This window comes from Anolis carolinensis, unplaced genomic scaffold (genome assembly GCF_035594765.1).
Source record: "Anolis carolinensis isolate JA03-04 unplaced genomic scaffold, rAnoCar3.1.pri scaffold_37, whole genome shotgun sequence".
NCBI lineage: Eukaryota > Metazoa > Chordata > Lepidosauria > Squamata > Dactyloidae > Anolis > Anolis carolinensis.
Genome location: NW_026943846.1, coordinates 187436 through 204006, shown reverse-complemented (window position 1 = coordinate 204006; position 16571 = coordinate 187436). Strand labels below are relative to the sequence as shown.

At 45.1% G+C, this 16571-nt stretch overlaps 1 protein-coding gene across 4 annotated transcripts in view; it reads left to right on the top strand.

Moving 5' to 3' along the window:
• Nucleotides 1-16571, top strand: part of prkcb (protein kinase C beta) — a gene marked incomplete at its 5' end in the record, with an annotated part of 126555 nt that overhangs the window by 38555 nt on the left and 71429 nt on the right. For all 4 annotated transcript variants that reach the window (XR_010001544.1, XR_010001545.1, XR_010001543.1 and 1 more), the window contains 3 exon segments: nucleotides 1131-1265; nucleotides 8749-8845; nucleotides 11217-11366. Coding sequence is in view for 1 of the 4 variants with exons in the window: in XM_062966871.1 (XP_062822941.1) it covers nucleotides 1131-1265; nucleotides 8749-8845; nucleotides 11217-11366 (382 nt within the window).

The window sequence follows — 16571 nt, the reverse complement described above, 5'->3', positions numbered from 1 at the left end:
CAATCCTTTGTTGGGAGGTGTAAGCTGGCCCTGATTGTATGCTTTTATGTTAAGCCGCTTCAGGAGAGATATAAATATAATGCAACAACAACAACAACAATAATGTAATAACACAGAGAAAATACATCACACAGAAACACTTGGGAAGTGTTCGACTTGTGATTTTGTGATACGAAATCCAGCATATCTATCTTGTTTGCTGTGTCATAATAAAATAATAATAATAATAATCTTCTATATATATAAAAGGATAATGGCGTCGCTCCACCGGGCAAAACAACAAAACTAAAGTCCCCCCAACCTAGAAAATTGACAACACAACCCCTCACCTACGTCTCTATGTCCTTACGCTCAACAAAGGATTCCCCCCCCCCCCCAAAACAGGGAAACACCCACTCTTTGAAGGTCCAAACCCATCCGGTACTCATCACTCTTTCATCTCAAAACACAAAATAAAGAGCAACACTCTGAAAACAAAGGAATTCCATCCAGGAAACAATCAAGGCCACCTAACACCTCCCAACAAAGGATCCCCCCCTAAGACACGGAACCACCTAAAAAAAGCCACAGCAACGCGTGGCCGGGCACAGCTAGTAATAATAATAATAATAATAATAATAATAATAATAATAATAATAATAATAATAATAATAATAACTCCTCCTCTTTTGGCACCACCACCTCTTCAAAAATCCCTTTCCACAGCTGGAAAGTGTTGGATCTGATTTCCCACCCTTTCCTTGGATGATGGATCCATCATCCAGCGTTTAATGTCTAGGTGTATCATTTGCTCTCCGTTCCCCATGAGGAAGCACTAAATGGATCAGAGTAAGTCGCAGGTCGAGGTTCTTTGTCTCTCAGCCTCGGCGTCTTCTCTCTCTGTCTCCTTCCAAAGCTTTGCCGTTCCTGTTGATCAAAGCCGTGCGTTGCAAACCGCGGCGGCAAAGCTGTCAAGCCACGGGGCATCAGTCGCAAAACTCTCGCTTCCTTTCTGTCTTCCAGAGCCATTGATGGATCAAATGCCCGAGTGAAATGCGGGGAGGTTTGCAGGCTGCTCCTTTAAAAACCAACAGTGCCAATTCTCAACAATCTCTCTTTTTCTCCATTTTTCCCTTCCTTCCTTTCTGCAGCCAGCTGAAAGAGACAGACAAGGACCGGCGTTTGTCGGTGGAGATCTGGGATTGGGACCTGACCAGCAGGAATGACTTCATGGGGTCACTCTCCTTTGGGATTTCGGAGCTGCAGAAGGCCGGAGTGGACGGCTGGTAAGGGACTATAGAAGACAATGGGCTCCCTGGAACTACAAAGACAAGTATCCACTGTTATAATAATATAGTAATTTGTTCAATATTTTTAAGTAAAGGTAAAGGTTTTCCCCTGACATTAAGTCCAGTCGTGCCCGTCTCTTGAGGGTTGGTGCCCATCTCCATTTCCAAGCCGAAGAGCCAGCGTTGTCTGTAGACACCTCCAAGGTCATGTGGCCGGCATGACTGCATGGAGCACCATTACATTCCCAATAGGCTGTTAGGAATTGTGGGAGTTGGAGTCCAAAACATCTGGAAGGCTGAAGTTTGCCCATGTCTGTTCTAAACACACTATGACCCTCGTATTATGTTCTAAACACACTATGACCCTCATATAATAATATTATAATGCAATGCATAATAATAATAATACAGTAGAGTCTCGCTTATGCAACGTAAACGGGCCGGCAGTTTGGATAAGCGAATATGTTGGATAATAAGGACAAATTAAGGAAAAGCCTATTAAACATCAAATTAGGTTATGATTTTGCAAATTAAGCACCAAAACATCATGTTATACAACAAAATTGACAGAAAAAGTAGTTCAATACGCAGTAATGCTATGTAGTAATTACTGTATTTACAAACTTAGCACCAAAATATCACAATGTATTGAAAACATTGAATACAAAAATGCATTGGATAATCCAGAATGTTGGATAAGTGAGACTCTACTGTAATAATAATAATAATAATAATAATAATAATAATAATAATAATAATGCAGTATTATAACTGTATATTATATATTACATGTAATATTACTAATAATATTGCAATATAGTGGTATAGTACAATATCTATCTATCTATCTATATATATAAAATGATAAAGTTGTTTGCGCAGTGACTATAACAACAAAACTAAACATCCCAGAAATACGAAATTTGGCAACACAATGCAAAAGGCTTGCCTCCCGGTTACAACAACACAACCACACCACAAAACCACAATCTGGACCCACAAAACTCACAACAACGCATCATGCGATAACAACACAACTAAACGCCCCAGAAATACGAAACTTGGCAACACAATGCAAAAGCCTTGCCTCCCAGTTGTAACAACACAACCACACCACAAAACCACACAGGACCCACAAAACTCACAACAACGCATTGTGACTATAACAACACAACTAAACGCCCCAGAAATACGAAACTTGGCAACACAACACAAAAGCCTTCCCTCCAGGTTGTAACAACACAACCACACCACAAAACCACAATCCGGACCCATAAAACTCACAACAACGCATCATGCGATAACAACACAACTAAACGCCCCAGAAATACAAAACTTGGCAACACAATGCAAAAACCTTGCCTCCCAGTTGTAACAACACAACCACACCACAAAACCACACAGGACCCACAAAACTCACAACAACGCATTGTGACTATAACAACACAACTAAACGCCCCAGAAATACGAAACTTGGCAACACAACGCAAAAGCCTTCCCTCCAGGTTGTAACAACACAACCACACCACAAAACCACAATCCGGACCCATAAAACTCACAACAACGCATCGTGACTATAACAACACAACTAAACGCCCCAGAAATACGAAACTTGGCACACAACTAAACACCCCAGAAATATAAAACTTGACAACACAACGTAAAAGCCTTGCCTCCCGGTTGTAACAACACAACCACACCACAAAACCACAATCCGGACCCACAAAACTCACAACAATGCATCGTGACTATAACAACACAACTAAACGCCCCAGAAATACGAAACGGTGCACAACTAAACGCCCCAGAAATACAAAACTTGACAACACAACACAAAAGCCTTTTCTCCCAGTTGTAACAACACAACTACACCACAAAACCACAATCCAGACCCACAAAACTCACAACAACGCATTGTGACTATAACAAATACCAAATTTGACAACACAACTCATCCACCTCCCCAATCCCTACATTCACACTTGGCCTCCAAAAAAACAATTACAATAATAACAATAACAACAACAACAATAAGAATCAACACCAGCACAGGCAAGAAACAGCCAGGCACTGAGGCTGAGAGGCCAGTCAGTGCTACACTGGGCCTCCAAAAAACAATACAGTAGCATCTAACTTATCCAACCTTCATGACCACTACAACAACAATAATAATAAACACCTACACAGGCAAAACAAAAAAAGGACTATTGTACCACAATAAAAATATAAACCGCACTCAGCAGAATCAGACATTACAACTAACAACAAACCAAAGACAACAGGGATCTCAAGCAATTATCAATCAACACAAAAATTGAAGAAGGTAACAGACTTCAAATACTACTACTAATGTGAGTATAAAGAAGGTGGAGGTCACAGCATAAATACAACCTAATGTAGACTGACCAACACCACCAGACTCAGCCACAGCAACGCGTGGCCGGGCACAGCTAGTATATATATATAAAGGTAATGGCCTGGAGGCCTAGAAGTAAGCAACAAAACTAAATGCCACAGAACCACGAAACTTGGCAATAGAACCCAGTGGCCTTGCTGCTAGGTTCCTACAACAAAACCCAACATCTGGAACCAAACCAGGACCCAAAAAAGCCAAAAAACAGAAAAGACTGATTTGCGCATGCGCTGAACATGAACCACTGCGTGCCCAGCAAACCCCCCCCCCCATCTGTCGCTCCCGCACAAGCCTCTTAACACCGCTGCATCCATCTGTACCATGCTTATATTGTGTTGTCAAAGGCTTTCATGGCCGGGATCACAGGGTTGTTGTGTGTTTTCCAGGCAATATGGCCATGTTCCAGAAGCATTCTCTCCTGACGTTTCACCCACATCTATGGCAGGCATCCTCACAACCTCTGAAGATGCCTGCCATAGATGTGGGTGAAACATCAGGAGAGAATGCTCCTGGAACATGGCCATATTGTTCGAAAAATACACAACAACCCAATGCTTATATTGTGCTATGCTAATAATATAATTTACTTGCTGTGGCGTTGTCTTGTGGTGTTGGTGAGAAATGGTTGAGGTAGTGGTGGTATTGAATGTCTGTTGTATGGTTGTCTTTATGTTTAGTATGCATTTGGTTGTTTGTGTTCTGTGAAAGTGGTGAGGGTAGAGGGGGTCTATGTCCCTGTGTAGTATTGTATAGTATTTATACGTTGTCCATGTGTTGTGAATGCTTGGATTGTGATGTTTGGTGCTTAATTTGTATAATCATTATGTAATTTGATGTTTAATAGGCTTTTTCTGAATTCCTTCTTATTATCCAACATATTCACTTATCCAACGTTCTGCCGGCCTGTTTATGTTGGATAAGTAAGACTCTACTGTATATTTATAATCTTATATTATCTGTTTAGAACTGGATTATATGAGGCCCCTTCTACACAGCTGTATAAAATGCACAGTGAAGTGAATTATCTGGCAGTGTGGACTCAATATAATTCAGTTCAAAGCAGATAATATAAGATTATAAATGGGTAATATAGCTGCGTAGAAGGGCCTTGAGTCTTGATTGCCATATAATCCAGTTAAAATCAGATAATCTGTGGAAAAGGCCTTAGTGAGGCCTGTCCCCTGGGCTGAGTAGGTTGCTAGGAGACCAAGTGGGCGGAGCTTAGCCCTCTCACTGGCAGCAATTGGATAAAAACAATTATTCCTGTCCCTCTAATTAGGACTTTATTTTTCTTTTGTTTTTGTTGTATCAACCAAGAGGCGTGGATGAGGGGTTGTGTTGTCAAATTTCGAGGTTGGGGGGCCTGTAGTTTTGTTGTTTTGTCCGCTGCCCTGATTCCATCACTCTTTTATATATATAGATTGTATGTACCTATAACATGTAAGCCTCCCTGAGTCCCCTTCGGGGTGGGAAGGGTGGGATATAAATGTTGTTAATAATAAATAACAATATCCAGCAGATAATGGCAAACCCTATGGACATGAAGGACCAAACCATCCGCTTTCGAGAGCTGGAAACGAGAGCTGCCTTCCTTCCTTCTCGGCTCCGCCGGGGACATTAGAGCCCATTAAGCGGCGTGTAAAATATGGTAAACACTAGTTCCTTGCTGCCTGTTTTTTTCTTTAAATAAAGAACTCCGTTAAGTGGAGATCTAAGTAATTTTCCTTGTCAAAGCGTCGGGCTTTCATCTCCAGAGAGCCAGAGCGGAGCAAACGCATTGGACTGCATTGGGTGGCAGAGGAAGCCAGAAAGAGACCCCCCGCTCCTCGTTTCCATCCCAAATTATGCAAATCGAGGCTTCGTTTGTTCCTTTGCCATCATCACATCCCTCCCATTGACAGAACTGGAGCTTTCGCCCAAGGCTCAAGGCTCCGCTGCCTTTCCTCCCGACGGCGGTTCCATATAAACGACTGAGATTATATCTTGTTTTATTCTTGTTCTGCCAGATTCACTTGTTACTTTCTCAATGTGGGTGTACTACAGCTCTCATCATCCTGGGTCAGTTATCTGCCCCTAAACCCACACAAAGAGTCATGGCTCTTTGGGGGTGAACTACAACTCCCATCACCCAGTGGGAATCATGGCTCTTTGTGGGTGGACTACAACTCCCATCACCCAGTGGGAGTCACAGGGCTCTTTGTGGGTGGACTACAGCTCCCATCACCCAGTGGGAGTCATGGCTCTTTGTGGGTGGACTACAACTCCCATCACCTGGTGGGAGTCACAGGGCTCTTTGTGGGTGCACTACAACTCCCATCACCCAGTGGGAGTCATGGCTCTTTGTGGGTGGACTACAACTCCCATCACCCGGTGGGAGTCATGGCTCTTTGTGGGTGCACTACAGCTCCCATCACCCAGTGGGAGTCATGGCTCTTTGTGGGTGGACTACAACTCCCATCACCCAGTGGGAGTCATGGCTCTTTGTGGGTGGACTACAACTCCCATCACCCGGTGGGAGTCATGGCTCTTTGTGGATGGACTACAACTCCCATCACCTGGTGGGAGTCACAGGGCTCTTTGTGGGTTCACTACAACTCCCATCACCCAGTGGGAGTCACAGGGCTCTTTGTGGGTGGACTACAACTCCCATCATTCAGTGGGAGTCATGGCTCTTTGTGGGTGCACTACAACTCCCATCACCCAGTGGGAGTCACAGGGTTCTTTGGGGGTGGACTACAACTCCCATCACCCAGTGGGAGTCACAGGGCTCTTTGTGGGTGGACTACAGCTCCCATCACCCAGTGGGAGTCATGGCTCTTTGTGGGTGCACTACAGCTCCCATCACCCAGTGGGAGTCATGGCTCTTTGTGGGTGCCCTACAACTCCCATCACCCAGTGGGAGTCATGGCTCTTTGTGGGTGGACTACAACTCCCATCACCCGGTGGGAGTCATGGCTCTTTGTGGATGGACTACAACTCCCATCACCTGGTGGGAGTCACAGGGCTCTTTGTGGGTGCACTACAACTCCCATCACCCAGTGGGAGTCACAGGGCTCTTTGTGGGTGGACTACAACTCCCATCATTCAGTGGGAGTCATGGCTCTTTGTGGGTGCACTACAACTCCCATCACCCAGTGGGAGTCACAGGGCTCTTTGTGGGTGGACTACAACTCCCATCACCCAGTGGGAGTCATGGCTCTTTGTGGGTGGACTACAACTCCCATCACTTAGTGGGAGTCACAGGGCTCTTTGTGGGTGGACTACAGCTCCCATCACCCAGTGGGAGTCATGGCTCTTTGTGGGTGGACTACAACTCCCATCACCCAGTGGGAGTCATGGCTCTTTGTGGGTGGACTACAACTCCCATCACCCAGTGGGTGTCATGGCTCTTTGTGGGTGGACTACAACTCCCATCACCCAGTGGGAGTCATGGCTCTTTGTGGGTGGACTACAACTCCCATCACCCATTGGGAGTCACAGGGCTCTTGTGGGTGCACTACAACTCCCATCACTCAGTGGGAGTCATGGCTCTTTGTGGGTGGACTACAACTCCCATCACTTAGTGGGAGTCATGGCTCTTTGTTGGTGGACTACAACTCCCATCACCCAGTGGGAGTCACAGGGGTCTTTGTGGGTGCACTACAACTCCCATCACCCAGTGGGAGTCATGGCTCTTTGTGGGTGGACTACAACTCCCATCACTTAGTGGGAGTCATGGCTCTTTGTTGGTGGACTACAACTCCCATCACCCAGTGGGAGTCACAGGGGTCTTTGTGGGTGCACTACAACTCCCATCACCCAGTGGGAGTCACAGGGGTCTTTGTGGGTGGACTACAACTCCCATCACCCAGTGGGAGTCATGGCTCTTTGTGGGTGGACTACAACTCCCATCACCCAGTGGGAGTCACAGGGCTCTTTGTGGGTGGACTACAGCTCCCATCACCCAGTGGGAGTCATGGCTCTTTGTGGGTGGACTACAACTCCCATCACCCGGTGGGAGTCACAGGGGTCTTTGTGGGTGGACTACAACTCCCATCACCCAGTGGGAGTCATGGCTCTTTGTGGGTGGACTACAACTCCCATCACCCGGTGGGAGTCATGGCTCTTTGTGGGTGGACTACAACTCCCATCACCTGGTGGGAGTCACAGGGCTCTTTGTGGGTGCACTACAACTCCCATCACCCAGTGGGAGTCATGGCTCTTTGTGGGTGGACTACAGCTCCCATCACCCAGTGGGAGTCATGGCTCTTTGTGGGTGGACTACAACTCCCATCACCTGGTGGGAGTCACAGGGCTCTTTCGGGGTGCACTACAACTCCCATCACCCAGTGGGAGTCATGGCTCTTTGTGGGTGGACTACAGCTCCCATCACCCAGTGGGAGTCACAGGGCTCTTTGTGGGTGGACTACAGCTCCCATCACCCGGTGGGAGTCACAGGGCTCTTGTGGGTGCACTACAACTCCCATCACTCAGTGGGAGTCATGGCTCTTTGTGGGTGGACTACAACTCCCATCACCCTGGGTCAATCCTCCCTTCCAAACCCCTCCAGTACTTTCTGTTAGTCATGTTGAGTATGTGTGGCATACTTGGACCATATCCATCATCAGTCCTCTCTGAATGTGGGTGAACTATAACTCCCATCAGCCTGGGTCAGTTCCCCCCAAATCCAACCAGTATTTAATGTTGATTATGTTGGGCATGTCTGCCAAGTTTGGTCCAGATCCATTGTCAGTTGGGTTCACAGTGCTCCCTGGATGTGGGTGAACTACAACTCCCATCATTCTGGGTCAATGCCCATCCAACCCCCCCCCCCCAATATTTTATGTTGGTTGTATTGAGTATGTGTGGCATGTTTGGTCCAGAGCCATCATCAGGGCTCTCTGGGTGTGGGTGAACTACACCTCCAATCATCCTGGGTCAATTATCCCCAAATCCCACCAGTATTTAATGTTGGTTATATTGGGCATGTCTGCCATGCTTGGTCCAGATCCGTCATCAGTAGAGTTCACAGGGTATTGTCTGACTGGGGTCCCCTTGTGCCCCCCGACTTCTCCCCTTTGGTTCCAGGTTTAAGCTCTTGAGCCAGGAAGAGGGCGAGTACTTCAATGTCCCCGTCCCCCCAGAAGGCGAGGAAGGCAACGAAGAGCTTCGGCAGAAGTTTGAGGTGAGCCAAAGGGCCATCCCTTCCTTGGCCAACTTGGGGGTCCCCATAACTGGTAATAAGGGGGAGGAGTTGGGTACCAGCATGGGTTGCCCCCCGATATCCAGCATCCAGGCATGAGAAGTATCCAGTGGAAACGTGTGGGGCTCACCAAGTCTCCTTGATGGCCAACACATGATAGTCATCTCTCTAAAGGGTGAATCTAGATGGTTCTCCATTTAGTAACCAAAGGAGATCAGTGGTCAGATGGATACACAAAGCTCTCCTCCATTAGGAGGTCAAGGTTTGAGATAATGCCCTGTCCATTTGATGTTCTTCTCTATAATGATTATCTTTCCAAAGAGTGAGCCAAGAAGGTTGTCTTCTGTCCAGTGGCCAGTTGGATGGGGGCCTCCTGGGCACACAAAGGTCTCCTCCATAAGGAGGTCAAGTCATGGAGTCTTGTCAATTCCAGGTTCTTCTCCATGACAGACATCTGGAGGGAGCCCAGAAAGTGATCCTCCATCCAGTGGCAAAAGTAGACCATTAGGTCAAAATTGGTGTCCATACAGAGAGGAACCTTCTGAGCACACAAAGCTCAAGTTCTGTAGTCCTGTCCTGTCCTCTCCAGATAAGGTTCTTTTCCATTGGATCGAGAACCCTGATCAAACTGGGTGGGTATCTACGTGGTGGACCTTTCCTGCACATGGAGAATTTTTTTCCCACATGTATATGGTCCACCAGAACCTCCCATAGAAGGACTTCCTTTTGGCCCCTCTGAGGATAGCCATCTCTCCAAATGGCATGCCTTCCATTGGCGAAAGTGGGCCAATTGTGAGGATGGGTTTCCCAGAACCTCCCATAGAAGGACTTCCTTTTGGCCCCACTGAGGATAGCCATCTCTCCAAATGGCATGTCTTCCATTGGCGACAGTGGGCCAATTGTGAGGATGGGTTTCCACCTGGAGATGGACCTCTTGGAGCCACAAAGTTGTCCTCCATCAGGAGGTTTTGTCCAATTGAGGTTCTTCTCCATTGGATCAAGAAGTCTGGTCAAGGTAGGTGGGTGTCTATGTGAAGATGGATCCTTTCTGCACATGGAGAATGCTCTTCCATGTATATGGTCCACCAGAACCTCCCATAGAAGGACTTCCTTTTGGCCCCACTGAGGATAGCCATCTCTCCAAATGGCATGCCTTCCATCGGCTAAAGTGGACCAATTGTGAGATGGGTTTCCACCTGGAGAAGGACCTCTTGGAGCCACAAAGTTGTGCTCCATCAGGAGGTTTGTCCAATTGAGGTTCTTCTCCATTGGGTCAAGAAGTCTGGTTACGGTAGGTGGGTGTCTATGTGAAAATGGATCCTTTCTGCACATGGAGAATGTTCTTCCATATATATGGTCCACCAGAAGCTCCCATAGAAGGACTTCCTTTTGGCCCCATGCCTTCCATTGGCGAAAGTGGACCAATTGTGAGGATGGGTTTCCACCTGGAGAAGGACCTCTTGGAGCCACAAAGTTCTCCTCCAGCAGGAGGTCAAGTTGTCGGGTCTTGTCCAATTGAGGTTCTTCTCCATTGGGTCAAGAAGTCTGGTTACAGTGGACCAATTGTGAGGATGGGTTTCCACCTGGAGAAGGACCTCTTGGAGCCACAAAGTTGTCCTCCATTAGGAGGTCTTGTCCAATTGAGGTTCTTCTCCATTGGGTCAAGAAGTCTGGTCACGGTAGCTGGGTGTCTATGTGAAGATGGATCCTTTCTGCACATGGAGTATGTTCTCCCATGAATATCTTCCACCAGAACCCATACTGAAGGGAGACATGAGGTCTTATATATTTGAGGTTCCTCTCCATCCGGTCAAGGTGGGTGTCCATGTGGTCCAAGCAGGCGATTCCTTCTCCTTGGGCCATTTTTATATGAACGGCTGAAGGTTTTGGGAACAACCCACCTTTCAGCTTCTGCAGATGCAGCAGCATGGCTGAGCAATTGGCCTCTTCTTATTTTTTTCCTCTTAATGGAATTTCATGCCAGGCTGAGCACAGCGCTGGCTCTGACAATGCAGCGACCCCCAGAAATTAAAAGGCATAAATTATGTGAGATCGCTATCTGCCTTTGCAATGCCTGCTGTCGGACAAATTGCACTCCAATAAATTAAGCAGGGGGCGGTTTTGCAATTCTTTTGCTGTTGGAAAGAGCATTGAAAAGCCAACCCAAAAGGAACGAGTGCGGAATCCAAAGGGCCACATTTGACATCTGGGGGAACCAGATAAGTTTATGTCCTTGCTTGCCCATTTCCCCCCCCTCCAAATTGCCTATTGGTTATTTGGAGAATAAAATTGAATGTGCATGGATACAAACCTTTCACTTACACTTTTTCTGCAATCTCCGTTTTTATTTTAGAGAGCCAGGTTTGGCCCCGGAGCAAAGGCCTCGGAGGAGCGGACCCTGAACGCCATCTCCAAATTCGACAACAACAATGGTGCCCGCGACCGCATGAAGCTCTCCGACTTCAACTTTCTGATGGTCCTGGGCAAAGGCAGCTTCGGAAAGGCAAGCAAAAACGGCCATTTACGCCCACCTGAAAGCATTGCCTTTGTATGTGTTTGCCTCTGGATACAATGGCTCAGTGGTTTCCTTTCCATAAGAGCAATGCATAATTTTTAGCCATTTTCCTCGCACTTTTTGCAGTCTTTGACATCTATATATATAAATGAGTGATGGCATCACGGCAACCGACAAAACAACAAAACTACAGCCCCCCCCCCCCAACCTCGAAATTTGACAACACAACCCATCATCCACGCCTCAAGGTTGATACAACAAAAAGAAAAGAAAAATAAAATCCTAATTAGAGGGAAAGGAATAATTGTTTTTATCCAATTGCTGCCAGTTTGAGGGCTAATCTTTGCCCACTTGGTCTCCTAACAACCCACTCAGCCCAGGGGACAGGCAGACTTAGGCCTCACTTAGGCCTCTTCCACACTGCCTATAAAATACAGATTATCTTATTTTAACTGGGTGATATGGCAGTGTAGACTCAAGGCCCTTCCACACAGCTATATAACCCATTTATAATGGACTTAATTTCAGGGGGAAACCTTTACCCTTTACCTTACCTACCACCAATTCCTCAATACTTTATTTCCCAGACCACCATACTTCGCCACAGCAACGCGTGGCTGGGCACAGCTAGTATTTTATATTTTCAAAGACAGCATCGTTTGGAACAGACTTCGGAAGAGAACCCGAACGGTGCCATGTTTTGCTGCCAGGTTCTGGCAGGTTTCCTTCCACCTGCAAGAGTATTTTAGTCTTGGAATCCAAAGCCAAAACCCCTGGTGAAAAGCAATCCCTTCGCCCTGGCGTTCGCCTCCAGGCTCCTCTAATTCCAAACCGACTCGAAGGCACACCGCAATAACAAACAACCCCACTTACTGACATGTTGGTGCATCTGTTTTTCCAATTACGTGCCTCTTTATTTTCCATTTGCATTTTAAAAGAGGCACATTGTTCCATGCATACTTTACCAGCCAGTGACACAAATTTGCAAATCAAAGTGTGCGCTGCCTTGTAGCAAACCTCCAGGGTGCAAAAGGAAGACTTGCACGGCATCTGCGGAAGCCAAGAAAATTGGCTTTCCACTCCTCGTTCCTGGGATCCTGCGTGGGCTGAGGAGAAGCGTGGATCTCAGAGCCACAACTGCCTGCTGTGGGACAAGCAGGATGGAGGCGGATGGGTGGCTTCCTTGCTAAACGTGGCTTGCTTTGTCCTGGCTGACGTCCAGAAGCACTACTCGGCAGGACGCTGGGCCAAGAGTTTTAGATCCAGAAGGCTTCCCAGATGTTGCAGCAAGAGGTGTCCCCAAATTTATCATTCATAGATAGATGATAGATTTTTAAATCAATTTTTATTAATGCTTTTCAACATAAAAATAAAATAGGACCTAAATATAACATAAGGTCAGGAAAGGGGGGGAAGGAGAAAGAGAAGGAAACCAAAATTAATACAGTAGAGTCTCACTTATCCAATGTTCTGGATTATCCAATGCATTTTTGTAGTCAATGTTTTCAATATATCGTGATATTTTGGTGCTAAATTCGTAAATACAGTAATTACTACATAGCATTAATGTGTAATGAACTACTTTTTCTGCCAAATTTGTTGTCTAACATGATGTTTTGGTGCTTAATTTGTAAAATCATAACCTATTTTGATGTTTGATAGGCTTTTTCTTAATCTCTCCTTATTATCCAACATATTCACTTATCCAACATTCTGCCGGCCCGTTTATGTTGGATAAGTGAGACTCTGCTGTAATAATAATACAAAAAAACAAAAAAAACCAACAACAAAAATCAAATCAAAACAAAAGAAAACATTGACATAAAATTGACTTCCATCTTTTGCACAGTATCTTATATGAAAACAGTTTTACAATCTTTTTCTCAACCATCTCTGTCTAGCGTCTCTATATTGCATATTGCCTTTTATTTACATTCTCAGTTGTTTTGCAGACTTTATCTTCTAATATAGTTTGGTTAGATAATCACCTTATAATCCTCTTCCTTCAAATAGTTTTTGACCATTTACCAGTCTGATAGATAAATTAATTGATTAATTGATTTGGAGACACTTTTAGCTTCAACACCTGGCAACATTTCCTTTTCTTTGGAAATCTTAGCTATAGTTATAGAGTGAGTGGAAGAAAGAAGGAAAGAAAAGTAAGGGTGGGAGGGAGGGATAAAGGAAAGAAGGAAAGTCTGGGGGTATGCTTTGCTTCAACAGCTGGAAATGTTTCCTGCCTTTTGGAAAGCTCATACATGTAGAAAGATAAACAGAAAGAAAGAAAAACCGGTCAATTTGGGGGCATATTTTGCTTTTACAGCTGGAAACATTCCATAATTATTATTATTATTATCAGAATAAACACAATTAAGGCCCAGATCGAAAAATCAGCTGATGACCCAAAATGCAGACTCTGCAAGGAAGCTGACGAAACCATTGATCATATCCTCAGCTGCTGTAAGAAAATTGCACAGACAGACTACAAACAGAGGCACAACTATGTGGCCCAAATGATTCATTGGAACTTATGCCTCAAGGACCACCTCCCAGCAGCAAAGAACTGTTGGGATCACAAACCTGCAAAAGTATTGGAAAATGAGCACGCAAAGATACTGTGGGACTTCCGAATCCAGACTGACAAAGTTCTGGAACACAACACACCAGACATCACAGTTGTGGAAAAGAAAAAGGTTTGGATCATTGATGTCGCCATCCCAGGTGACAGTCGCATTGACGAAAAACAACAGGAAAAACTCAGCCGCTCTCAGGACCTCAAGATTGAACTTCAAAGACTCTGGCAGAAACCAGTGCAGGTGGTCCCGGTGGTAATGGGCACACTGGGTGCCGTGCCAAAAGATCTCAGCCGGCATTTGGAAACCATAGACATTGACAAAATTACGATCTGTCAACTGCAAAAGGCCACCCTGCTGGTATCTGCACGTATCATCCGAAAATACATCACACAGTCCTAGACACTTGGGAAGTGTTTGACTTGTGATTTTGTGATATGAAATCCAGCATGTCTATCTTGTTTGCTGTGTCATAATAAAATAATAATAATAATAATAATAATAATAATAATGCATAATGCTCAAGATCCTGCAAGGCAGATTCCAGCAATACATGGAGCGAGAGTTGCCAGATGTCCAAGCTGGGTTCAGAGAAGGCAGAGGAACCAGAGACCAAATTGCCAATATCCGCTGGATAATGAAGCTGGGGAGTTCCAGAAAAACATCTACTTCTGCTTTATTGACTATTCTAAAGCCTTCGACTGTGTGGATCATAATAAACATGGCATGTTCTTGGTGGTCTGGGGAGACCAAGTCACCTTGTCTGTCTCCTGTATAAAGACCAAGTAGCCACAGTAAGAACAGACCACGGAACAACAGACTGGTTCAAGATTGGGAAAGGAGTGAGGCAGGGCTGTATACTATCGCCCTCCCTATTCAACTTGTACGCAGAACACATCATGCGACATGCGGGGCTTGACGATTCCAAGGCCGGAGTTAAGATTTCTGGAAGAAACATGAACAACCTTAGGTATGCAGATGATACCACTCTGATGGCCGAAAGTGAGGAAGAGCTGAGGAGCCTTATCACCAAGGGGAAAGAAAGAAGAAAGTGCAAAAGCCGGGCTGCAGTTAAATGTCAAGAAAACCAAGATCATGACAACGACACCTATTGATAACCGGCAAATAAAGGGAGAAAACGTGGAGGCAGGGACAGACTTTATATTTCTAGGCACGAAGATCACTGCAGCCAGGAAATCAGAAGACGTTTCCTTCTTGGGAGGAGAGCAATGGCCAACCTGGACAAAAGAGTGAAGAGCAGAGACATCACACTGGCCACGAAGGTCCGCATAGTCAAAGCCATGGTATTCCCCATAGTCACCTATGGATGCGAGAGCTGGACCATAAGGAAGGCTGAGCGAAGGAAGAGAGATGTTTTTGAAGGAAAATCCTGAGAGAGCCTTGGACCTTGGCAAGAAGATCCATCCAGTCCATTCTCCAGGAAATAATGCCCAATGGCTGCTCACTGGAGAGAAGGAGATAATAATAATAATAATAATAATAATAATAATAATAATAATAATAATAATAATAATAACAACAACAACTTTATTTATACCCCGCCACCATCTCCCCGTGGGGACTCGGGGTGGCTTACATGGGGCAGAGGCCCAAACAACATAAAACAAAACATAGGCAACATAATACAAATCACACTATAAAAAGATAAAACAGTAATACAATATATCAATTAAAACAAAAATACAGGATAAAAAATTGCATTTAAAACACATAGATGGTAAAATTGTAATAAAAACGGGATAGATTATTAAAAACCCTCTGGGGCTGATTAATTAATGACTGTATCTCCAAAGGCCTGCCGAAACATCCAAGTCTTCAGTTGTTTCCTGAAGGAAGGTAGCATTCAGAACAGTAATGGGCAACCAACCCAGGGTCAATAGCTTTTTTTGTTTTTAAAGAAATCTTTCAAACTGTAATTTTGTGTAATTTTGAGATGAGAGGCAAAGCTGAAGTATTTTGGCCACATCATGAGGAGACAGGAAAGCTTGGAAAAGATCATGATGCTGGGGAGAATGGAAGGAAAAAGGAAGAGAGGCCGACCAAGAGCAAGATGGATGGACGGGATCCTTGAAGGGACTGGCTCGAAGGAACTGGGGTCAGTGACGGCCGACAGGGAGCTCTGGCCTGGACTGGTCCACGAGGTCACAAAGAGTCAGAGACGACTATGTGACTATTGCCTGGGTTATTTGAAAAAGTCAATTTTAATTGTACAAAATGCGTAAGGTTGTGGGTGAACTACAACTCACACCATACCAGGTTAACCCAGAGAAACTCCATCAGTACTTAAAGTTTGTGATGTTGGGCAAGTTTGCTCTGGATGCATTATCAGTGGGGTTCAATATGCTTTCTGGCTGCAGGGTGAACTACAACTCCCACTCGGGTGGGTGAGTCCTCCAAACACCTCCAGTAAGTTGAGTAGTCATGGGTGTTTATTTATTTATTACAATATTTATATCCCGCCCTTCTCACCCAACAGGGGACTCAGGGCGGCTTACAAAAAACACATATATAAAAATTATACAGTGCAATATAAATCAGTTTAAAATTATTATTAACTTACATCAGAATTCATAAAACACATTATAAAATACAGGTAGGC